The sequence below is a fragment of the Muntiacus reevesi genome, chromosome 2 (assembly GCF_963930625.1).
Source record: "Muntiacus reevesi chromosome 2, mMunRee1.1, whole genome shotgun sequence".
Lineage (NCBI taxonomy): Eukaryota > Metazoa > Chordata > Mammalia > Artiodactyla > Cervidae > Muntiacus > Muntiacus reevesi.
The window spans coordinates 247658817-247684132 of record NC_089250.1 but is presented as its reverse complement, the minus strand read 5'-3'; the positions used below and the strand labels follow the sequence as shown (position 1 = coordinate 247684132).

General features: G+C 45.6%; 1 protein-coding gene across 2 annotated transcripts in view; it reads left to right on the top strand.

The window, feature by feature from the left end:
• Positions 1-24668, top strand: part of GFOD2 (Gfo/Idh/MocA-like oxidoreductase domain containing 2) — a 39146-nt gene extending 14478 nt beyond the window's left edge. The window contains exons 1-3 of one of the 2 annotated variants that reach the window (XM_065920533.1): positions 7429-7460; positions 13521-13866; positions 23125-24668. In XM_065920533.1, the coding sequence (XP_065776605.1) occupies positions 13608-13866; positions 23125-24023 (1158 nt within the window). In that variant the 5' untranslated portion in view covers positions 7429-7460; positions 13521-13607 and the 3' untranslated portion in view covers positions 24024-24668. Of the gene's footprint in view, positions 1-7428; positions 7461-13520; positions 13867-23124 lie in introns of those variants that run through there. The other variant, XM_065920532.1, reaches the window with a different exon arrangement.
• The last annotated feature ends 648 nt before the right edge of the window (positions 24669-25316 follow it).

Below are 25316 nucleotides of genomic sequence, written 5' to 3'. Positions count from 1 at the left end.
CTACCCTGCAAATAAATTATTCAGTACCAATTTTTCTAGATTCCATATATATGTGTTTTTGTAATGAGCAGAAATTCTTTTAACATTTTGAAATACAGTTTATTAGTGGGTTAGGGCTTTGTGTGTTCTGTCCAAGAAATCTTTACGTATCCTGTGATCTTGAAAATATTCTCTGACATGTTTTTCTAGAAGCTTTGTGTGTGGTGAGTGCGTACTCGGTCATGTCTGACTCTTTGCCACCCCGTGAACTGTAGCCCGCCAGGTTCCTCTCTCCATGTAATTTTCCAGGCAAGAATACCGGAGTGGGTTGCCATTTCCTACTCCAGGGGCTTTTCCTGACCCAGGGATAGAACTCTCATCTCTGGCGTCTTCTGCATTGAGAGGTGGGTTCTTTACCACTAGCACCACCTGAGAACCCCAGAAGCTCTGTGGTTCTGGATTTTACGTTTAGGTCTTTGATTCATTTTGGATTAATTTTTGTATACACAGTGAGAAAAGAAGGGTTAAGGGTTTTTGTTTGCCATGTGCTGGGCTTAGTCGCTCAGTCTTGTCCGACTCTTTGTGACCCCATGGGCTGTAGCCCGCCAGGCTCCTCTGTCCATGGGGCTTCTCCAGGCAAGAGTACTGGAGTGGGCTGCCATACCCTCCTCCAGGGGATCTTCCCAACCCAGGGATTGAACCCAGGTCTCCTGCATTGCAGGCAGATTCTTTACCGTCTGAGCCATCAGGGAAGCTCAAGAATACTGGAGTGGGTAGCCTACCCCTTCTCCAGGGGATCTTCCTGACCCAGGAATCAAACCTGAGTCTCCTGCATTGCAGGTGGATTCTTTACCAGCTGAGCTACCAGGGAAGCCCATATGGATATCCAATTGTTACGCCATTTTTTAAAAAGAGTTTTCTTTCCCCATTGAATTGATATAATACTTGGGCTGAAAATCAGTTGACTGCATTTGTGTGGCTTGCAGGGTAACTATACTATTACAAGGTAGTAACTGTCTAGAAATCTAATGGCTCTTTTTGAAACCTGACACTGAAAAAGAGAAAGCATAATATGTAATTAAAAAATATATAGTTACAGGGAAAACTGTAATAGATAGGTTTTTATATTGCTTTGATGGAACCACCCAGGCTCCACCGTATGTAAGTTTCTCAGTGGCTTGATAATTCTAATGGCATCAGGAAGACAAAATCCCAGAACAAGTAATGACCCTTGAAAAAACCTTCAGTCAGTCAAAAGCATTCTTAAGGGTATACTGTGAGTTGTTTTGGATAAATAAAGGATAACATGACAGAGAAAACAACATTTCTCAATTCTTCAGTTATAATTGTCCTCTCATCAAAGACCTCGCTAGAGGAGCAGGCACAGAAAGGTAGACTGGCCTCTTTCTCAGTGAGTTTTTACCTCTGGTTCATTTGAATGACGTCCCAAGGGGTGGAGAAAACAAGCAGATTATCTTTGCTATAGCCCCATATCCTGTCAGTAAACTTTGAAGCGCTGTGGAGCAGAGGGAGATGAAAGAAGATGGATGAGATGATACCATTTCTCATTTTCATGAACTTTATATCCTCATCAGTATTTGATATCATATTTTCTGAATTTCACCCATTCCAATAGGTGTGTAGTTGTGATAAATGTTTTAATTTGCATTCCTAATTAATGCAGTTTAATAACTAATCTAATGACTTGATATGTTGACTTATACATATTGATTTTAGAATATTAAACCAGTCTTACATTCTCTTGGTCGTCATATATTGATGATGCTAATAGCTTATTAAGGATTTGATCCTGTGTTCATGAGGGATGTTGGTCTATAATTTGATGCCATTTTTGGCTTTTTCCTCTCCCCTCATAACCCCAAGTCCTATTGACAGCTTTCTGCTCCATTTCATTCCCTCCATCAGACCCTCCTTATCTCTTATTTTTTATCTTAACTGGTTCTCGGTGTCTGTGTCCTGAACTCTATTCCACTTACCTCAAGTTAAAAAAACATTCAGTGTTTCTCGTTGCTTCCTGTTATTAGTTAGGGTCCAGGCAGGAAACAGCCAGCACATTCAGAGAGTTACTGAAACGCCTTTAAGGGAGGGATTATTTACAATGGTGACAGTGGTGAGGGAAGCCTGCGAGGGATGGTGGCGCACCGGGGGACCGGCAGGGACCAGTTGTAGCTGGTACTGGTACCACCTCAAGTGCAGTGAGGGAAGGGAGGGGCACCAGAACCCAGAAAAGCCTGTGACTGTGGGAAGGGGGCTCCTCCTGAGGCATGTGACCTTGGGCGAGGATCACAGCCCCTGCCAGAGCCACGTCCTGGTAGGGAGAGAGGCAAGTGCTGTAGCCTTTCTGCTGTGCTCTGATCTCCTCCTGAGATTGGCTGAACCCAGATGGAAGCCAGAGGGCCTGGAGCCCATGTGATGCAGTCCTTAGAGACCGACCTTCTTATCCATGGGGGGCAGAGCAGAGCAGAGGGGATCAGGTGGGACAGACCAAAGGTACCGAGCACACCCACCAGTCAACCTCCAAACTCCTTAGATTAGCACTTGTGCCGCCAGCTCTGGCTCCTACTCCCTTTCTGACTGGTTGCTCCTGAAATAATGAAGACTATGTCTTTTCATCTTTTATTCATTACAGCCTTCCTGTTAGGGCCCTCAGTAAAGGTGTGATGTGTGAACAGAGCAGTATTGGTTTGAGTGACGGAGCTGAGGCACGCGGTCGCCAAGCCAGGGAGCAGAAGGAACTTTCCTGGTTCACACTTGTCGCTAAGGATGCAAGAGCTGTTCCACACACATAAGCCTCCATTTTTATGGAGGCTCAGAGAAGCTCGGTAACCTGCTCCAGGTCTCAAAGCGGGTTGTGGCCGGTCTGTTACACAAAGCCAGTGTGGAGCCCTGGAAAAGTTGTTTACCTTGCCTCTCCAAGATTCTGTGTTCCTCATCTGCAAGACAGGGTGGCGTGGACTTGGAGGGATAATACTGTATATTACACTAAACACTATATGTTTTACACTAAACACTGCCTGGCCTATTGCATTCACTACATATTAGCCTAGAATATTATCTTCCTATTCCTATATGCTTTTGAAGAGGAGATATCTAAGTCAGTCATACATAGCTTTAAAAAAAATCCATGTAGTGACTTACGATGTGCCAGCTCCTATTTTATTTATTTTCATAAAGATGTTACCTGTTTATTTTTAGTGGAGGATACTTGCTTTATAGTGTCGTGTTGGTTTCCGCTGTATAACAGCATCAATGAGCCATAGGTATGCGTGTCCCCTCCCTCTTGAGCATCCCTCCCACCCCCCACCCCATCTTACCCTCTAGGTTGTCACAGAGCGTCGGGTTGAGCTCCATGTGTTACATAGCGCCTTCCCACCAGCTATCTGTCTTACATGTGGTGGCGTATGTTTCACTGCTACTATCTCATCCCGCCCTCTTCTTCCTCCCTGCTATGTCCACAGGTCTGTTCTCTATGTCTGCGTCTCTGTTGCTGCCCTGTGAATAGGTTCATCAGTACCATTTTTCTAGATTCCACATATGTGCGAATCGTTAATATACGACATTTGTCATTCTGTTTCTGACTCACTTCACTCTGTATAACAGGCTCTAGGTTCATCCACCTGACTAGAACTGACTCAAATTTGCAATTTTTATGGCTTAGCAATATTCCATTGAATATATGTACCACAACTTCCTTATCCATTCACCTGTCTATTGACATTACGTTGTTTCCATGTCCTGGCTGTTGTAAATAGTGCTGCAATAAACATTAGGGTCCATGTGTCTTTAGAATTCTGGTTTTCCCAAGATATATGCCTAGTAATGGAGTTGCTAAATTATATGGTAGTTTTATTTCTAGTTTTTTTTTTTAAAGAACCTCCACACTTCTCCATAGTGTCTGTATCAATTTACATCTCCACCCACAGTGCAAGAGGGTTCCTTTTCTCCACATCCTCTCCAGGATTTATTGTTTGTAGGGTTTTTGATGATGGCTAGGCCCTGTTTTAAATGCTTCGTAAATACTGACTCATTTAATCCTTAAGTCCCCTATGAGGTAGATACAATTAACCCCCTTTTACAGATGAGGAAACAGAGACACAGAATGATTAAGAAACTCACCGGACATCACCCAGCTGGTAGGAGATGGAGCCAGGATTTGAGCCCAGGCGAGGCTAGCCGCAGATTCACGCCTCTGACCTCTGTGCTGCCTTCCCTATAACCTGCGGCCTCATTGGAGCGTGCACGGTCAGTCCTGTCAAGGCGCCTTCCCTTCCCTGCTTCTTGCCTGACCAGGCTGTGGTGACTGGAATGCGTGTGAGCTCGGCAGGGCTGGGTTTATGGAGATCTTTGGAGGCTCATGAAAGGTATGTACAAGGATGTTAGGGGCAAGCAACAAGGCCCTGTTAGGAGTGAGAAAGGGTAATCACTGAAATATGTGGAAAGCCAGCGCTGTCTACCGGAGCAGGAAAACACCTAGTCAAGCCTGCCTAGCTTCATGCCGTCTGGCTTCCTCAGAGGCCAGCTCTTGCCCTTCTATTTATTGGTGTTGGTGAAGCTGTCCTTTGACTCAGTGTCAATAAAACAGAGGTTATTAACATTTCTTCTAATCCATTCTGTTGTTTAAAGCCACCAGTGCAAATATACACCCAAATATAATTAGAGCATGAGAAATGAGATGTGAGAGAGGAGGAAGTGTGCCCTGGGCGTGAATTTAGAGAGGACATGGACATCGTTGCTTTTGGTGGCTTTGTGTCGCTCCCTGGCCCTTAGAGCTGTTGTAATAATGAATGACCCAGAGAACTTAAGCAGAATCTTACTTATGTAGCACTACAGAGTTTACACTTTCAAGGTCCCAGAATATCCATGACCTGTAAGTAACCCCCCAAAAACCTGTAAATACAGAAAGTGACAAAAATAGCTAAAGGGAATTCAGGACATGAAAATAGTAGAAGGTAGTATGTGACTGACCTGTTTTCTAACTAGAAGGGAAGCCTGTAAGGGCAAGAGAATTATCAGCAAAGATGAAACAGAGGTGGCTGGGAAACCACGGACATAATAGTAGAAATAGTAGAGTTCAGGGAATGAGACAAGACTCTACAGCCCAGAAAGTCAGAGACAGGAGGAGGCAGGAAGCTGACAGGGGTTTGGGGTCACAGGCATCTCAAATCTTGCTTATTTTCGTGGTTCACAAAGGCACAGTTGTCTTCAGGTAGGATCAAGCAGTATAGGATGCTGTACTGTGGGCTCTACAGGCAAACCAACCCCTAACAGAGATGGACACTTCACACCGCCCACTTATATCTATAGTAGAAGCAAAAGAAAAGCTGGATCTGAAAATGAAAACAATTCCATTTACTATAGCATCAAATAAAATAACAGAAGTAAATTTAATAAAAAAGTGTGTAACTTATACCGTGAAAACTATAAAATATTGTTTAAATAAATTAGACACCCCATGTTCATAAATCAGAAATCTTAAGATTGTTATGATGAAAACAGTTCCCAAATTGATCTGCAGATTCAAAGCAATCTCTTTCAAAACCCCAGATTGATAAATTGGTCATAAAATTTATAGGAATGTGCAAGGGTTTCAGAGTAGCCAAAATAATATTTCAAAAGAAAAAGTCAGAAGACTCACACCTAGTGATTTCAGAACTTACTGAAGTAATCAAGACAAGGTGATACTGGGGTAAGGACAGACTGTAGATCAATGGAATAAAATTCAGTTCAGTTCAGTCACTCAGTCATGTCTGACTCTTTGTGACCCCATGGACTGCAGTATGCCAGGCTTTCCTGTCCATCACCAACTCCCAGAACGTGCTCAAACTCATGTCCATTGAGTCAGTGATAGCATCCAACCATCTCATTCTCTGTTGTCCCCTTCTCCTCCTGCCTTCAATCTTTCCCAGCATCAGGGTCTTTTCCAATGAGTCAGTTCTTCATATCGGGGGACAAAGTATTGGGAGTTTTAGCTTCAACATCAGTTCTTCCAGTGAATATTCAGTACTGATTTCTTTCAGGATTGATTGATTTGATCTCCTTGCAATCCAGGGGACTCTCAAGAGTCTTCTCCAACACCACAGTTCAAAAGCATCAGTTCTTCAGCGCTCAGCTTTCTTTACAGTCCAACTCTCACATCCATACATGACTTTTGGAAAAACCATAGCTTTGACTAGACAGACCTTTGTTGGTAAAGTAATGTCTCTGCTTTTTAATATGCTGTCTAGGTTGGTCATACCTTTTCTTCCAAGGAGTAAACATCTTTTGATTTCATGGCTGCAGTCACCATCTGCAGTGATTTTGGAACCCCAAAAAGCAAAGTCTGTCACATTGTTTCTCCATCTATTTGCCATGAAGTGATAGGATTGGTTGCCTTGATCTTAGTTTTCTGAATGTTGAGTTTTAAGCCAACATTTTCACTCTCATCTTTCACTTTCATCAAGAGGCTCTTTAGTTCTTCACTTTCTGCCATAAGGGTGGTGACATCTGCATATCTGATATAATCTGCATATCAGAATAAAATTGAGAGTCCACAAATAAACCCATATATTTATGATCAATTGATTTTCAGTAAAGGTACTAAGGTCATTCTGATGGAAAAAAATACTTTCTTCAACAATTGGGGCTGGAACAAGTAGATAACCACATGTCAAAGAATAGTTAGGCCTCTGTACCTCCCAATTCCATCCTTCCTCCATCCCCTAATTTACTTTGTCTCCATGGTTTTGTCGATTCTGAACATTGTATATAAATGGAGTCATATATTATATGATCTTCTGTGACTAGCTTCTTTGACTCAGCATAATGTTTTCAAGGTTCATCTGTGTTGTAGCTTGTATCAATACTTCATTAATTGTTGTGGCTGAATAGTACTACTTTATCAGATTTTGTTTACCCATTCAGCAGTTGATGGACATTTGGGTTGTCTCTACTTTTTGGCTGTTATGTTTAATTCTCCTGTGAACATTCATGTACAAACTTACCATGCTAATAAGATCTAAAAGCAGCTCAATAAACAACTGTTCCCCACTGTTTAATTTTCCCAGAAAGAAAAATTACACTCATCATCTGTTAACCTGAAGCAGTTGTTTTCATTTTGAGTAACTATCTCCTGAACTTTTCCCTGGTTTATAGCTAGTAATTTCACAGATCATTCTTCCTACTAGGTTTTCTAGGTATGTGTTTTGAAACTCATCTTATTTGGAGATAACCCTTGAAAGTGACCCTACACAAAACTAGACCTGTCTTGAGATTTCTGGATCTTTCAGGGCCTTGTAAGTCATACTGAAGCATCTGGACTTCATACTGAGTCCATTGGGAAGTCATTGAAGTGTTCAAACAGGAAGGGAGTGATGTGATTCCATTTGCATTTTAGAAAAATCCCTTTGCAGTGTGAGGAATGGATGAAGGAAGGAAAGGATGGAGGCAGGAGAGATCAAGTAGAAGGTTGTTGCCTCATCCAGGTGAGTGGCGCCGGGGACTAGCCTAGGGCAGTGGCGGAAGGGCTGTCAGGAAGGGGTGGATTTAAGAGATGATAAAGAGGGAGGATCATCAAGGCTTGATGATGAGTTACCTGTACAGGTGAGGGAATAAAGAGGTTGCACATGGGTTGAAGAACCGAATTGGTGATGCTGACATGCCATGAAATAGAAAATAGAGAGAGAAAATGTTTGAGGGAAGGTTTATGATAATTATTAAATGCTGACTAGTAGTCTTGCCTCGAGAATCCCACGGACAGAGGAGCCTGGTAGGTTACAGTCCATGGGGTCACAAAGAGTTGGACACGACTGAGCTACTTCACTTCACTTCATACACCAGACACTTTGTTAGGCACTTATAACCAAATCTTATTTCATCTTCAAAAGACCCCTTGAGCTAAACAGCATTAGACCTGCTTTTCCCATGAAAAACATTGCATTCAGCTCAGAACTGGTGAAGCCAGGATTTTTTTTGTTTGTTTGTTTCCAAATGTTTGTGTTTTGTTTTCATTTATTTTTATTAGTTGGAGGCTAATTACTTTACAGTATTGTAGTGGTTTTTGCCATACATTGACATGAATCAGCCTTGGATTTACATGTTTTCCCCTTCCTGAGAAGCCAGGATTTGGACCCGTAGATGTATTCACTTTGTGTTCTCACCGTCTTACTTTACTGCTTCTGTTCAGTTTAGTCATGTGGGTTTTGTGGAGCTTAGAATACATGGGTATGTGCAGCTCTGGAGAGAAAGCTGGGCTTGTGCTTCAGATTTGGAAGTCATTGGTATACTGATTAAAGCCTGGGACATGAGTAGTAAAAGAACATGTAGAGCAAGAAGAGAAGAGGGCGCCTCTGACAGGATCTCAAGAACCTTAGCATTGAAGGGGCAGGGGAGCCTGAAAGCTGCACCCAGAAATGACCAGGAAGGTGAGAGGGCATCATGGATGGGAAGTAAGAGCTGTATGTATCGCTAGTGCTCACAGTTGGGGAGTGAAGTAGTTAATTACTATGGATTTACAAAAGGAACGCCCATGACTAATTTGTGAGGAGGAGCAAGTGAAGCAATGTTATGTGGACAAAAGTAGAACAGCATTTGGATAGCCAGCATTTGGATACAACTTTTCAAAAGTTGTGATTTGCAGCATCAAGATAAAAAAGTAGTCAGATTTTTTTTTAAAGATATTAGATAGGCTAAGGGACTATTATGTGTTTATAAAATTATTATTTAAAACTATACAGGACTTTGGGAGTTCCCTGGTGGTCCAGTGGTTAGGACTTGGTGCTTGTATTGCTGCAGGCCCCAGTTCAATCCCTGGTTGAGAAACTAAGATCCTGCAAGCCATGCAGCACAGCCTAAATACATAAATAAGCAAAATTAAAAAATAATACTAAAAAATAAATAAAATGGTGCAGGATCTGTGGGAAGCAGTATGGCAGTTCCTCGGAAAATTTAAAACAGATTTACCATGTGATCCAGCAATTCCACCTCTGAGTATATACCCAGAAGAATTGAAAGCCAAGTCTGGAAGAGATACCTGTATACCCATGTTCACAGCAGCGTTATTCACAGTAGCTAATATGTGGAAGCTACCCAGGAATCCATGGACAGGTGAATAGATAAGCAAAATGTGATATATACATACAGTGGAGTATTTTCAACCTCAGAAAAAGGAAGAAATTCTGACATAAGCTACACCATGGATGAACCTTGAGAACATGCTAAGTGAAATAAGCCAGTCACAAAAGACCAATGCTTTGTGATTCCACTTTATGAGGTACCTACGCACAGTAGTCAGATTCATAGAGACATGGTGATTGCCAGGGGCTGGAGGGAAAGGTTGAGATGAGAAGTCACTGTTAATTAACTGTTGAAATGAGAAGTCACTCCCTGTTAAGACAGAGTTTCGATTTTGCAAGGTGAAAAGAGTTTTGGAAGTGGGTGATGGTGATGGTTAGAAGGTACTTAATTCCACTGAACTGTACACTTAATAATGGCTAACATAGTAAATTTTATGTGTATTTTATCACAATAAAATAAAAATCAAAAGAAAAAAGAAAGTGATGTGACATAGCCTCATCTCCACAGTCTGATTCAGTGGATCTGGGGTCACCAGTGGCCCCACACACAGCTAGAATGGGACTACTGGTTTACCTGAGGGATTGCCTCAGAGGGAAACCTATTCCCTACACACATTAGAATCTCATTGTAATTTCCAAGCAGACTTTTGTTTGGTTTCATTCTTTTAGTTCAGTTGCTCAGTTGTGTCCAGCTCTTTGCGACCCCATGGACTGTAGCATTCTAGACTTCCCTGTCCATCATCAACTCCCAGAGCTTGCTCAGACTCATGTCCATTGAGATGGTGATGCCATCCAACTATCTCATCCTCTGTCGTCCCCTTCTCCTCCTGCCTTCAATCTTTTCCCAGCATCAGGATCTTTTCCAATGAGTCAGTTCTTTGTATCAGGTGACCAAAGTATTGGAGTTTCAGCTTCAGCATCAGTCCTTCCAATGTATGTTCAGGACTGATTTCCTTCAGGATTGACTGGTTTGATCTCCTTGCAGTCCAGGGGACTTTCAAGAGTCTTCTCCAACACCACAGTTCAAAAACATCAATTCTTCGACACTCAGCTTTCTTTGTATTCCAACTTTCACATCCATACATTAATACTGGAAAAACCATAGCTTTGACTAGATGGACCTTTGTTGGCAAAGTAATGTCTCTGCTTTTTAATGTGCTGTCTGGGTTGGTCATAGCTTTTCTTCCAAGGAGCAAGAGTCTTTTAATTTCATGGCTGCAGTCACCATCTGCAGTGATTTTGGAGCCCAAGAAAAGAAACTATGTCACTGTTTCCATTGTTTCCTATCTATTTGCCATGAAGTGATGGGAACAGATGCTGTGATCTTAGTTTTTTGAATGTTGAGTTTTAAGCCAGCTTTTTCAACTCTCTTTCACTTTTATCAAGAGGCTCTTTAGTTCTTCTTTGGTTTCTGCCATAAGGGTGGTATCATCTGTGTATCTGAGGTTATTGATATGTTGTAACTGTTGCTTCTTGACCTGCATACAGATTTCTTAGGAGGCAGGTAAGGTGGTCTGGTATTCCCTCCCATCTCTTGAAGAATGTTCCACAGTTTGTTGTGATCCATACAGTCAAAGGCTTTGGTGTAGTCAAAGCAGAAGTAAATGTTTTTCTGAAACTCTTTTGCTTTTTCGATGATCCAATGGATGTTGTCAATTTGATCTCTGGTTCCTCTGCCTTTTCTAAATCTAGCTTGAACATCTGGAAGCTCATAATTCATGTATTGCTGAGCCTGGCTTGGAGAATTTTGAGAATTACTTTGTTAGCGTGTGAGATGAGTGGAACTGTGCAGTAGTTTGAACATTCTTTGGCATTACCTTTCTTTGGGATTGGAATGAAAACTGACCTTTTCCAGTCCTGTGGCCACTGCCAAGTTGTTCAAATTTGCTGGCATATTGAATGCAGCACTTTAACAGCATCATCGTTTAAGATTTGAAATAGCTCAACTGGAATTCCATCACCTCCACTTTGTTTGTAGTGATGCTTCCTAAGGCCCACTTGACTTTTCATTCCTGGATGTCTGGCTCTAGGTGAGTGATCACACCATCGTAGTTATCTGGATCATTAAGATCTCTTTGGTATAGTTCTTCTGTGTATTCTTGCCACCTCTTCTTAATATCTTCTGCTTCTGTTAGGTCCATACCGTTTCTGTCCTTTATTGTACCCCTCTTTGCATGAAATGGTCCCTTGGTATCTCTAATTTTCTTGAAGAGCTCTCTAGTCTTTCCCATTCTATTATTTTCCTCTATTTCTTTACATTGATCACTGAGGAAGACTTTCTTATCTCTCCTTGCTATTCTTTGGAACTCTGTATTAAGATGGATATATCTTTCCTTTTCTCCTTTGCCTTTCGCTTCTCTTGTTTTCTCAGCTATTTGTAAGTCTTCCTCAGACAACCATTTTGCCTTTGTGCATTTCTTTTTCTTGGGGATGATCTTGACCACTGCCTCCTGTACAGTGTCACGAACCTCCGTCTATAGTTCTTCAGGCACTCTATCAGGTCTAATCCCTTGAATCTATTTGCCACTTCCACTGTATAATAGTAAGGGTTTTGATTTAGGTCATACCCGAGTGATCTAGTGGGTTTCCCTACTTTCTTCAATTTAAATCTGAATTTGGCAATAAGGAGTTCATGATCTGAGCCACAGTCAGCTCCCAGTCTTGTTTTTGCTGACTGTATAGAGTTTCTCCATCTTCTGCTGCAAAGAATATCATCAGTCTGATTTTGGTATTGTCTATGTGGTGATGTCCATGGCCTTCTACTCATGATTACTTGGATTACTGTGATGTTGAATGATTTGCCTTGGAAACAGAGATCATTCTGTCATTTTTGAGATTGCACCCAAATACTGCATTGCGTCCACATAATGCAGTACTTCATTTTTTCATTTTATAATCCTTGTAATCAGAAGGGAAAATGCTACAAAAAGTAAGACACATTCATTGTTGAAAATATGGCAAAGTTCATAAAACAAAAATCATTCACAGTTCTATCAATTTATAGCTATTATTAAATTAGGTCCTTCAGTTGCGTCCTCTGTGTGGAGTGTGGTCATTGATGTAGATATCTTTGTATAGTCTCATGCATATTTACTTTTTTTGTGCTTTTTTTGGTTTATTTTAAAGAATATTGATGTCGTGCTTCACGTATTGTTTTCCCCCTTTCAAGGAATACATGGTGATGTCTTTCAGGTCGTTGAGGGCCTTCTACTCATGGTTTTCAGTGGCTCCATAGTGTTGTTGATCTGACCCACTACTGTGATTGAATATGTATCTCAGTTCCCAATTTTTCACTATCATGGTCAACATTGGCCTGGACATTTTTATATAAAAATATCCTTGTAAATATCCTTGTTGTTAGCACTGCTGCTGCTGCCTATTTGGTAGTTTTTTGTTGGTATTTTGGTTTCTAGTGAACATTTTCCTATGTTTGCTACCATAAACTTTAAAATTATAATGTGTATAGCACCTGGGCTCCCCGGGTAGCTCAAATGGTAAACAATCAGCCTGCAATGCAGGAGACCTGGGTCGGGAAGATCCCCTGGAGAAGGGCATGGCAACCCACTACAGTATTCTTGCCTGGAGAATTCCACGGACAGAGGATCCTGGCAGGCTGTAGTACATGGGGTCGCAAAGAGTCAGACACGACTGGTAGACTAACACTTTCACTTTCATAGCACCTAGGTAGTTCTCTTTTGTCTTTTTTTTTTTTTTGGCTTAAGCAACACAATTTATTCTCTCGTGGTTCTGGAGACTGGAAGTCCACAGTCAGGGTATCATCAGGTCCAGGCTCCCTCCGAAAGCTCTAGGGGACAATCCATTCCTTGCTTCGGGTGGATGCCATCAGCCTTTGGTTTCCTTGCTTAGAGCTTCCTCACCCCGACCTCTGCCTCCAACTTTGCCGTCTTTCCCACCGGGTCTGCCTCTGTGTCTTTTTCTTCTTCTAATAAGAACTCCAGTCATTGGATTGAGTGTGTTAGTCGCTCACTTGTGTCTGATTCTTTGCAACCCCATGGACTGTGGCCCGCCAGGCTCCTCTGTCCATGAGATTATCCAGGCAAGAATACTGGAGTGGGTTGCCATTTCCTGCTCCAGGGTCTCTTTTGTCTTTTAACTGTAATATAATAACACTCCTTTTTCTTTCTGTAATATAGTATTAGAGAACCATGAACTTGTACAGTTAAGGCCCTGAAGGTTAAATGGTTTGACCAGAGTCACACAGAAAATCAAGTATAGCAGGACAGGAATTTGAACACAGCTGTACCCATTTTTCATCTCTCCTCCTCCTAGTAGACAGATACTGCTCACATCCTTAGTCTCCACGGGAGAAGTTTCTGCAGCGTTCCCCTATGGAGCAGTGTGTCTCTTGTCCTGCGTGGCAGAGAACTTGCTGCTTCCAAATCAGCCCAGGAAATTGCCTCTGCTGAGCACGCCCTCCCCTAATCGCCAGTGTCCTGCTTGCTGTTCCAGGAGCCATGTATGACCGAGACTGCGAGACAGTGGTGCTCATGCCGGAGCCTCTGGTGAGGAGATGAGTTGGTGAACCAAGAAGGCGGCATGAAGATGCTTCCCGGCGTGGGTGTGTTTGGGACCGGCAGCTCCGCCCGGGTTCTGGTCCCACTGCTGCGGGCAGAGGGGTTTACAGTGCAGGCCCTGTGGGGGAAGACCGAGGAGGAGGCCAAGCAGCTTGCCGAGGAGATGAACATCGCCTTCTACACCAGCCGGACCGATGACGTCTTGCTGCATCAAGACGTGGATCTGGTGTGCATCAACATGCCCCCTCCACTCACCCGGCAGATATCTGTGAAGGCTCTAGGTATGGGCAGATGGCGCCTCCCTCTCGGGGGTCCTTGAGCATCCCTGCTCTCCTCTGGGCCTGGGTAGGCCCTCTTGGGCTTGGGTCTGGGACACCTCTCATCCCTGAAGCAATGCACTTTGGGAGGCCTTATAGCTGCAAGAGGAAATGCCCCAATGTCTGGGAAAGACATGGCCTTCCACCTCCTGTAGGTAAATCCCCAAGCAAAAATTAAGCAGATGACTTCAGAGCTGGCCTATCACAGGGGCAGGAGATGATTACATTCAGGCATTGTAAAGTTCGCTTCTGTGAAATCGGAATCCAAAGACCTGGGCCCGGGGGAATTGCCTGTTATTGATGCGTTTGTACTTCATTTCCGTGGCATACACCACCACAGAAAGAAGAGAGTGTGTATCAAGGCTGCCATTTCCCATATTTTGTCAGTCCTTGACTAGACTGAGCACACACCCTTCCTGTCATGCTTTGCAGTTGTGTATGCCAGAGGCAGGAAGGCTGTCCGAATGCGCTGTGTTTCCCCAGCGGGACCCACAGGTTGGCCTGCTGGCATCCCTGCTCCCTCGGGAAGCAGTGGGCCTGGCCATCTCCTGCCCCGCCTGGGTGTGGTTTGGTAAACTGTTCTCCTGCAATTCCTGTTGGGCTGCTCTTTCCTGTCGACAGTAGGAAAAATTCTCCTTTGTCTTACATGAATAAGAACCTAATTTTTAAAAAAAAAACACCTAATTTAATAGGGAAACAAATCAGTCAACATTCATCCAGCAATTCTTTAAAAAAAAAATCTCCTGTGTGCTAGCCACTGGCCCGGTATCTTTCTTGACATTCAGAGCAGTGTTGGGATAGAGCTGTCCCTGCTTTCAGATTTCACATTCCGATCTGGAAGTAACACAGAGACTGGAAGTAACACACATGGCCAGGTTAATGAGAAAAGACTTAAGTAACAATTCGGGTAGCATATAATTAATTGATAGAGTAATTGTTGTATATAAGGGGACAGGAGCCAGGTGTCCATCTCTGACCCAGAGATATCTGGGTCCAGGAACCGCTATGCCATGAGACTGACCACCACTCCTCCTGGCCACCACCGTGGTCCAGGGTCCAAGACTGCTTGTCTTTCCTGTCGTCTGAAGATACGAGAGTGTCTGTCACCTCTAACCCAATGGGCTGTAAAGGATAAATGTTCATTGAAGTGAGTAGAACAAGTGTCTGTCTGGTTGTTGATTTGGGGCATGTAAGTTTTGACCAAAAATTATAGATGGTTTGTCTTTTCCAGAGGGCTCTCTCTGAGGGTGTTGTGACTTTGGAGCTATTCACTGGCCCTAGATTTTTAGAGCAGATCATGCTCCCAGATTGAGTTTAGAAGTAGACTAAAGTCAGCACTTTATTTATTTTTTTTTCTTTTCCTTTTTTTTTTAAATTTTATTAGTTGGAGGCCAGTTACTTCACATAAAGTCAGCACTTTAACAGAGGGCTGGTTCAAGGGAATCAAGCTACCATGGTCTCTTGATTTCTCACCGTTCCTCGTGGCATGAGTACAGGTTGGTGAGGGTGTGTGTGGAGGCAGAGTTCTAGAGGCTCTCAGCCAGCTTCTTGAACTTTCGGGTTCCCACAGAGGCCATTTCCTAGTTGTGTAAGGAGAGAGGAGACCCAGAGTTCTTTGGGCACAAGCCTCCCAGGTGTTTTCCTCGTATAGGAAAACACTGGACTTCAGGCCATTTAATATAAACAAGAAGGACAGCTTCTGGCATCTTGTATCCCAGCCCTCAGTGAAGTGAAACCATCAGCCCTGTCTCCACACCTCTGTTGTCAGGAGGGAGGAAGGTATGAATGCGGGTCCTTGGTCTATTCTTGCAGGTACATGATCCCAGGGCCAAGTTGGTTGGGCTAAGAGAGCCATGTCGACTGGATCTGCCACGAGGCACTGCCCACTTAGGCCCCAAAGGCGTCACCGAGCCTATTGCAACCATGAGGTTAACTCCCTGTGTGCTTGCTTGCTTTCTTTGTGAGAATTCTGACTTAGCTTTAGCTCATATGGAAGAGGCCATGAGAACTGCTCTAGTTTCCCAAATGACTGGATATGAGTGCATAAACTGCTGCAGGCAGCGCACCAAACTGACCTTGACATCAGACCCCACTTCTGGTCCTATTTCTGTCCCTGTCAACCTCTGGAGGCCCCTGTGAAATGAAGGTATCATTCAGTCTTTCCAGCATGATATGACTGCCTCCATTTACTGACCAAGAAAGACACTGGCGTCGCATTACAGGGGAAAGCCTGGCTTTCCTGTTGTCCCAAGTGGAAGAACAGATTTGTTTAAGTTAAATTCATATCAAAAACAAATAGTAGGAGTCTCTTCTGGATGTTCCCTAGGTAAATGTTCAGATATTCACTGAGTTGAATGTAGCTCAGAAATGAAACTAAGCATTCTAAGTCATCTCAAATGTGAAAAACTTTTCTGTGAGTTGGGGGACTTTATTTAAGTTAATTCTTCAAAAGCAGGACCAGTTCTTTCTTCCTGTAATGTAAAGCTCTGGCAGTATCTGATTCTTGTACACCATTTAGATGAAGAACAGGATAGACACATTGATAGTTATAAAAATACAGTGTATTTAAAAGGGCTCAGAGTCAGCATTCCAGAACACCCCCACTGCTGTTCCACCTGTGTATTCCCGTGTATGAGTCCCTCTATATATGCATGAGAGGATATTTTTCTGTTTTTCCCACTTACATATCTCTGTCTTATTTTTCTTTTTTTTACCCTTGCTGTTATGGGTGCTGTGTCTCTTATGTTTCATTAAGGATATAAGCTTCAGGGACTGTGCTGACAGTCCAGTGGTTAGGACTCCATGCTTCCACTGCAGGGAGCAGGAGTTCGGTCCCTGGTCTGGGGAACTAAGGTCCCCGCATGCCCTATTAATTGATTAATTTAAAGGATATAAGCTTTAGATCCTCAATCTTTTTAGAACCAGGGGGAAAAAAAGACATGTTTACTTAACAGGATAGCTGTTGAAGTACTCTAATTTTAGATAAGCTCTTCCAGATTTTGAACCCATGAGAAGTTAAATCGTAATTGTCTCAAGTCTCTATTGAGTGAAGGATCCTTCTTGTGTTGCCCAGCATTGTGAAAGGTTAAGTCAGAGAGACAAGCAGTTAAGTGAGGCATGCAGCACCTGTCCACATTTGCAACTATAAAGCAAATCTATGACTTAGACTGTTCTTCTTCTAAAACTTTTGATGCCAGAATACTATATTTTCTTCTTTTGAAATTCACAGACATAAAGTCAGAAGTGTTGGACCTGCAGTAACAATAAAGAGAGTATCTAGTCCAGCCTTTCTCGGAGATGCTCGGCCAGCAGCAGCAGCATCACCTGGGAAATTGTTATAAATCCCAATTCTGGGCCCCTTCCCAGATCTTCTGAATCTCAGTGGCTGAGGCCTACCAATTTTTGAACAAGCATTCTGGGTGATTCTGATCCACACTAAAGATTGAGAACCACTGGTCTCATCCAGCATCTTCATTTCCAGTTACAGAAACCCGGGCCCAGAAACGTTTAAGGTCACAGCATCTCACTAAGCCTTAGTGCTGTAGGCAAAATCGCATTTTCCTCAGTTTCTTAGATCATTGTATTCTTTTTTTTTTTTTAAGATCATTGTATTCTTATGTCATTTCTGAGGCCATAAAGATTGTTTCTTCCCTCATTCTTATTAGTGTTTTTCTAATAAGTTTTTTTCTAAAACTAATCCTTGGACTTATCCTGTAGAGATATACTTTTCACCTCACAGCTCTTTTCTATAGCATCTTGCATGCATGCTTGCTAAGTGGCTTCAGTCATGTCCAACTCTTTGCCCCCCAGTGGACAGTAGCCCACCAGGCTCCTCTGTCCATGGGATTCTCCAGGCAGGCATACTGGAGTGCATTGCCATGCCCTCCTCCAAGGGGTCTTCTCCCACCCAGGGATCGAACCCGTGTCTCTTATGTCTCCTGCATTGGCAGGTGGGTTCTTTACTACTAGTGTCACCTGGGAAGCCCCTGTGGCATCTTACTTTCTACCTTTATTTGACTTTTCATTTTCTTCCACCTCAGATTTCATCCTTGTGGCTTTCCCGTGAATTCCTTAGAGGAGAAGGAGGGACTCTATGTTTCCTTTTCAATTTAGAAGTGGTTCCAAAAAATTTTAATGTACAAAGTGCCCCAACATTTTTGCTACAGTTGAATGTTTTCCTAAGTCCATTGCTAGAAGGTAATTTTCTGTGCCCACTTCTTAGCACTTGTGTACTTCGTTAGAAAAACACTGGGTTTGCCAGTCCTTTCCCCATGGGCTATTGAGATAACAAGGGATCATTCCTCAAGCAGCCTGACCCAGATAATTTACTCCCAAGAACACCAGTCCCTTGGGGTACCTCCTCTGGCCCCCAGTCCAGATCTTGTCCTTGCTGTGAACTCTGTGTTAACATTTATATAATCTTCATTGGATTGATCACAAGGGCAGTTCTGCATATATTCACATGATAATGAGATTCATGGTGCTCTCTGCCACTAAAGTGTAGGTTGTCTGAAGGTAGCGATCATGCCTGATGTATCCCAGAGCTTGGCACTGGGCCTGGCACACTGGTTGAATGACAATGTCACAAATTCTGGCCATGCAAGCCCAGTCTGCTGGTTGTGACCCAGGGAGCTGACGGGCCCTGTGACCCAAAAGAGAGTGGGCTGTGGATAGCAGTGATTCTGTCTGGTGGCTTTCAAACTTATTTTTCTAAGTAGCAGAACCTTTTTTTGTTTTGTTTGTTTGTTTTTAAAGGCAGAATCCATGGATTTTGTAAAACATGAAAGTGGTGCTTTTTCTGGGGCTGCTCCTCTCCCCTGCTGTTTGAAATCACGTATCTAGTCCCACAGCTCTACAGAGAGGGGTAGTGGTATTGTCCCAGAGCTGTGGTGCATTACTGAGAAATAAAAATGTGGTCTGGGACAGTTTCTCAGGCGTGCTTCACTCCTGGGTCGTCTGGGGAGTGTGAGCCCGGAGAGGCTTGTTCAACCTCCAGATTACATCTGAGCTAATGGCACTCAGCATCCATGCTTCCCCATTCCATGGAGACAAAAAGTGATTTTCAGCTTCTCTAACCTCTCTTTCGACTTTCTAACAGGAAAGCTAGATAAACTTAAGTAAACTGTCTCTGGAGGCACCCCCAGTATCTTCCTCAAGGTACACGCCCTGTGGCCGGCAGGGGCTTGTTTCACTCAAGATGGCCTTTAGCCCCCACACTGATTGCACTGCTGGGTCCCAAGTTCAGCTTTCCTGTCATTCAGCTTCAGGAAGATCTCTCCTCCTTCCCTGACTGCTCGTGGCATGAAACAAGAGATGCCTTTAGATTCTGGTTTTATCACCACCAGACTCTCAGCAGCCACGTGAGTCCTTTTCCTCCCAGCCTGTCCCCTTTCCTCCCCAGCGTCCACCCCCCACCTCCCGCTGTGCACAGTCAAAGCAGGAAGCCTCTGGGTTGGCCAGAGAGACAGCTCTCACAGGGGGCATCTGAGAACCTAACTTCTCATTACTTCCCTCGTCAGTCGTGTGTTCAGCAGCCGAGTGACCAGGTTCTCCCCAGTATTGTGATTCTCCTGTCCCTAATCCTAAAACCCCTCAAGTGTGGGGGAGGATCAGAGACCCTCCAGGAGCAGACAGTGATAGCAGTCGGGGGCGACTCTCTCCGCAGGGCTCCTCCAGCTCCAGACCCCAGTACACGGGCCTGTCCCCTTGCCCAGGCCACCTGCCCTGTGCACGCGGCTCCCTGCCTTGGGTGTGTGACACTCAGCTAGCCGTTCTCCTGGTGGTCCTGCCAATACCTGTTGTAAAGCTTTTGTTATTATTTGGAGAAGAATAAGAGATTTCAAGAGCTTTGTAAAGTGAGGCGATTGAATTATGTCACAGGTGCCTGATCTACATGTGCTCCTCCTTGCCACAGCACTGAGGTTCACAGCACTGGGAGTTCACACCCGAGAATTCCGTCTGCATAGACGGCGAAGGCCATGTGGGATTCTCGAGGGCCAGGGCGGCGGGGAGAGGGCAGGAGGTGAGGGGAGCTTGGAAGGACTGGCCAAAGGCACCAGATTATCCACTGTGGGCTTTGTCAGGATGTGAGCTTCTGAAGGGCTGGCCTGGACAGCTTTCTGAGAGGCCTGATACACAATACATTGAATAAGAAAACTTGTCTGTGTTCATGTTGATGTTTAAATACCTTTTTAAAAATTAAAATTTTAAAATATTGAACATCAGTATTATTGGCCTAGAAAATGTAGCTTCTGTGTGAGTCATAAAATCTAGGTCACAGTGGGCCCTTTTTTCCTGTATTTATGACATCTGCCGAGTCTCCCATGGTGATGGTTATAAACTGTACCAATGACAGAGCTGGGCTGGGCATTTACATATACCGCCTCATTTGACTTACTCTTCTCTTCTACCCTGCATGGTAAATGTGACTCTCCTACAGCATAGTAAACCAGAACCCAGAGAGGTTTAGAAATGTCCCAGGTCATGCAGCAATCAAGTGAGAGAACCAGACTTTGAATCCCAGTGTCTGGGTCCAGAGCCTGAGTTCAGCACCAATGAATGCCCTTTCTGGGCAGTCAGCTGTCCTGGGTCCCCATTGTTTCTACTGCAAGGTGACCAGCTAAGTTCCTCCCAAACCTGTGTGAATGGAATCCAGATCCATCAGAAGCTACACCCTGCAGTGGGCCACCAGAAATTATCTGTGTCCCAGCCATTCCCCCTCTGAAAACACTGAGAAAACTTTCAGGGGACCAAGGGAATGACACCAGAGTTACTGGAGATACACATACCCGGAGAAAGCATAATCTTGACCTGGCTGCCCCGAGATACAGTGTCCAGGCTTGCAGACTGCTCTGCCAACCGGGAAGTGCCTGTGCAGTGGGAGAGTGGAGCCTGGATGGCACTGGAGGAGAAGCCTGAATGTGAACATTGTTCAGGAGAGTAAGCATCAAGAGATATTCCAGCCCAAGACCCTGTGTCCTGAGCACAGCGACTAGGCCTGGCCCTGCCTGCCCATCATCTCTGCTTAGCAGTCAGCGCCTCTCCCCAGCCACCAGGTCTCCGTGTAAGCAGCAGCCCTCTTCTCACATCAGTGGCTGGAGCAGAATGAACAGGAGAGGGACCACGGGAAGCAAAGGGATCAAAAAGAAAACTTTAGAGGGGCGTACAGAGCATCTATGTATGACCTTGTGGGTAGGCAACTATAAGGACTCTGGTTCATTCTGAATGAGGTGAGAAGCCAGCAGAGGGTTTGATGCAGCACAGAGATATGATCTGATCCATCTTAAATTTCAACGGAGTTACCCTGGCTTCTGTGTTAAGAAATGACTCAGGGCAACCAGTTATGTTGCCATGGCAATAATCCAGGTGAAAAAGAGTGGTGACTTGGATGAGGCAGGTGGCAATACTGGTAGTGAGAACTGGTGAGATCCTGGATGTAGTTTGAAAGCCAAGCCAGCAGGATTTATTGATGATTGAAAGTGGGATGTGAGAGTGATTTCAGTGATTTTGGCTTGAAAAACTGGGAGAGTGGCGTCACCGTTGTCTGAGATGGAGAAACTTGGGGACAGGATTCCACCCCCATTCCTACCCCTGACCTTGACTGTCTTTGTGAGTGATGCTACCAGCCCTCTATCCCATTTCCTCCATTGCGTACAGACCCCGTGTAACCCCTCCAGCCGGTTTCCTGGTACACACTCAGGGTGTAGGAATCCCGGCTCCTGGGAGCCCTGCAGTTCCCTGCCTGGATTTCCTTCCCCCTTAGGGTAACACCTCCCTGGAACATCTGCGTCCTTAAGGATAACCCCTTCCCTTATCCTGCCATTTGTACCAGACCCTTGAGCTTGTTCCCTCAAGAACCCCATGACTTCTTGGAGGAGTTGAGGAGGTAGTTTGAGTTGCACCCCGAGGGCAGTGTCTGTGGAATGAATAATGGAATAACTGGATGTCTTCACCCTTCTCCAGCTTGCTGTACCCAAAAACTGTGTGTGTGTCTAGTCCATACCACTTCCTAGGCTTTTAAATTTTTCTATTGAAGATACGAGCACAAGACTTCTACTTGAACCACACCAAGTTGACAGAAATGCTCCAAGAATCAGTGTCTTGTGGCCATTCATACCCTCCTGAGCTTTCATCTTGTGATGTGGAAGAGTGTTCATCCTTTCCGTTTCCTTGTGTGGGAGCTGCTCGAGTCTTCTTGCTCTCTTCAGGGCTTTGTCTAGCTTTGTTTTGCTTCCTGGGTGCCTTCCAGCTGCGGTGCACTTAGAACAGGCTTGAGACAGAAAGGATGTTTTCTCTCCCTTTCCCCTCTGACTATAGCCAAGCATTTTCTGGCCTTTTGACTACACTAACATGTTGGACCAGTGTTTTTTGAGGACAGTCTGCAGGGACTCTTCAGAGTCCTTTCTGCAATTACAACTGAGAGAACCAAGCCCATCCCCTAGAATATATATTTTATTTTCTTACCCCAACCTGATGATCTAATAAATGCATGAACATAAGATAAGCACGTCCACCTCTCCAGCCCACTTCTATTAGGCAGTGTTTTCCATAGAAACAGAATCAATAGAATGCATATTGAGAGAAAGGGTAGAGGTTTATTTTAAAGAATTGGCTTATCTGGTTGTAGGAGCTGGTAGATCTGAAATCCACAGAGCAAGTCTGAATTCTAGCAAGAGTTGATGCTACAGACTTGAATCCAAAGGCAATATGGAGGCGGAATTTCTTCCTCTATGGGGAACGTCAGTCGTTTGTCTGCCCCCCCCCCCACCCCTGCCCCCAAGGCCCTCATCTTATGAGTTGAGGCCCACCCACATGGAGTGTAATCTGCTCTATTCAAAGTCTACTGCTTTAAATGTTAATTAGCTCTAAAGGGATATTCTCAGCAGTGTCTAGGCTAGTATTTGATGGGCACCATAACCTAACCAAGTTGACACGTAATATTAACCATGGTACCACCTCTCTGTACCTCCCACTCTGGGTTTGCGCCTTCTGCCTCTACTTTCATTTCCCTTTAAGAACTTCTCTTTCTCGAACCCGTAACTCTTTTTCTAGGCTCAGTCCCTGGGTACTATTTTCTTCCAGGCCAATCACCTTTCTCTTGTCCTAGGCCACCGCCTAGCCTCAGAGCCGGCTTTCCTGAGTCATCTGCCTTCCAGAAATGGGTTTTCTTTTCCCAGTGTGAACCCTCTGGATCTTTGAGATTTCCTGTTGTTTTCTTCTCAGGTATTGGGAAGAACGTGGTTTGTGAGAAGGCGGCAACCTCGGTGGACGCTTTCCGGATGGTGACAGCCTCGCGCTACTACCCTCAGCTGATGAGCCTCGTGGGGAACGTGTTGCGCTTCCTGCCAGCCTTTGTGCGCATGAAGCAGCTGATCGCCGAGCACTATGTGGGCGCAGTGATGATCTGTGACGCACGCGTCTACTCGGGGAGCCTGCTCAGCCCCAACTATGGCTGGATCTGCGATGAACTCATGGGCGGTGGGGGCCTGCACACCATGGGCACCTACATTGTGGACCTGCTGACCCACCTTACCGGCCAGAGAGCCGAGAAGGTCCACGGGCTGCTCAAGACCTTTGTGAGGCAGAATGCGGCCATCCGCGGCATCCGGCACGTCACCAGCGATGACTTCTGTTTCTTCCAGATGCTCATGGGCGGGGGTGTGTGCAGCACAGTAACTCTCAACTTCAACATGCCAGGCGCCTTTGTGCACGAGGTCATGGTGGTGGGCTCCGCGGGACGCCTGGTCGCCCGGGGCGCGGACCTCTACGGGCAGAAGAACTCTGCCCCGCACGAGGAGCTGCTGCTGAGGGACTCGCTGGCTGTGGGTGCGGGGCTGCCCGAGCAGGGCGCCCAGGACGTCCCGCTGCTCTACCTGAAGGGCATGGTCTATATGGTGCAGGCTCTGCGCCAGTCCTTCCAGGGGCAGGGGGACCGCCGCACGTGGGACCACACCCCTGTCTCCATGGCCGCCTCGTTCGAGGACGGGCTCTACATGCAGAGTGTGGTGGATGCCATCAAACGGTCGAGCCGATCCGGGGAGTGGGAGGCGGTAGAGGTGCTGGCAGAGGAGCCCGACGCCAACCAGAACCTGTGCGAGGCGCTCCAGCGGAACAACCTGTGAGCCTGCGCGTGGGCTCCCGGCAGCGGGCAGGGCAGGACCAGGAGCTGTGACGAGGGCTTCGCGGTAGCACAGACGGTATCTTTCATTCGATAGGTCCGCTTGGGCAGAGTTGAATTCCAGTGAATTCGAAGGTGGCCCCGGGGAACCCCCCACTGGTGAGGGGGTGGCATTCTGTTGCCAGGGATGAGAGGCCGGCACACCGCGCAAGGCAGAAGTGCCCCGGGTCTGTGAGCAGGGCCGGCAGAAGCTTGACTGGGGGGGCTTCTGCAGCCTGTTTGTGGTTTTAGGCCGATGAGAAAACACAGTAAGGAGCCAGCCTGGCTGATGCCACAGGCCTGAGAAGTGACGCGAAGCCTTGTTGCCATGCCCTTCCTGGGCTGGGGCACCTCAGGAATGGTGAGGGCGGCAGGTCATCCCTCGGGGATCCACACCTGCCCTCTCTCCACATGACCAGGCCCTTCCGGCCTCCATGCTACCCCTTCCCTGACTGGGAGGGGGTTTCTTTAGCAGGTGATCTTTCAGGGGCTATTGCCCCCGGGCAGAGGGCCCCTGCTTTGGCAGAGAGGAGCCAAGGGGGAGAGCTCTGGGACCTACGAGAAATGTTAATAAATCAGAAGGTCTGACACTATAGCATGTGGTGGTTGTCTGTTTGGTAGGTTGGGTTTCTTTAATAATGAAAGGCTTGTTGTTGCTGTAGATGGTTTGTTATTTTTCTTTCCTCATGGCTCTGTGGCAGCTCCAACCCACTGGATCCGTCACTGTCTAGCGGGCCACCCAGGTTCCTACCACTGCCTGCCCTCCCCTTCTGGCCTATTCCCTGTGGCTGAATCCCTGCAAGAAGTCTTTCCTCGGTGCTCAAATCTTTCCACAGGACTCAAGACTGCAGGACTGCAGGGGCCCAGTTGGACCTGATGTTTAAGAGACAGTAGGAAAGTCTGAGGTCTCCCTGGGCTGGAGGTCAGGAGGGGTTCTATTCTTGAAACCAAGGGGTTGGCTCCAGGGGAGCCCTGGGAGAGGAGAGGTGGGGCGGGGGCCAGGGAGGCTGGACGGCATGAACTTGATGAAGGCGCTGCCCTCTGACTGGGCCAGCCAAGCACGGTCTGGCCTAGCCAGCTAGTCTCCAGCTCTGCATTTATGATCCTGTTCTCGTCACAGGAAGAGCCTCCTAAGCATGTCAGACATGGTGGAAAGAATACCTCTATTCCTTTGTTTCCTCTGCCAGGATTAAACCTGGACCAGACTCTTTCCCCTTCTCTAATCTTCCCTCCCTCTGCCCTGCTCTGGACTCCTCGC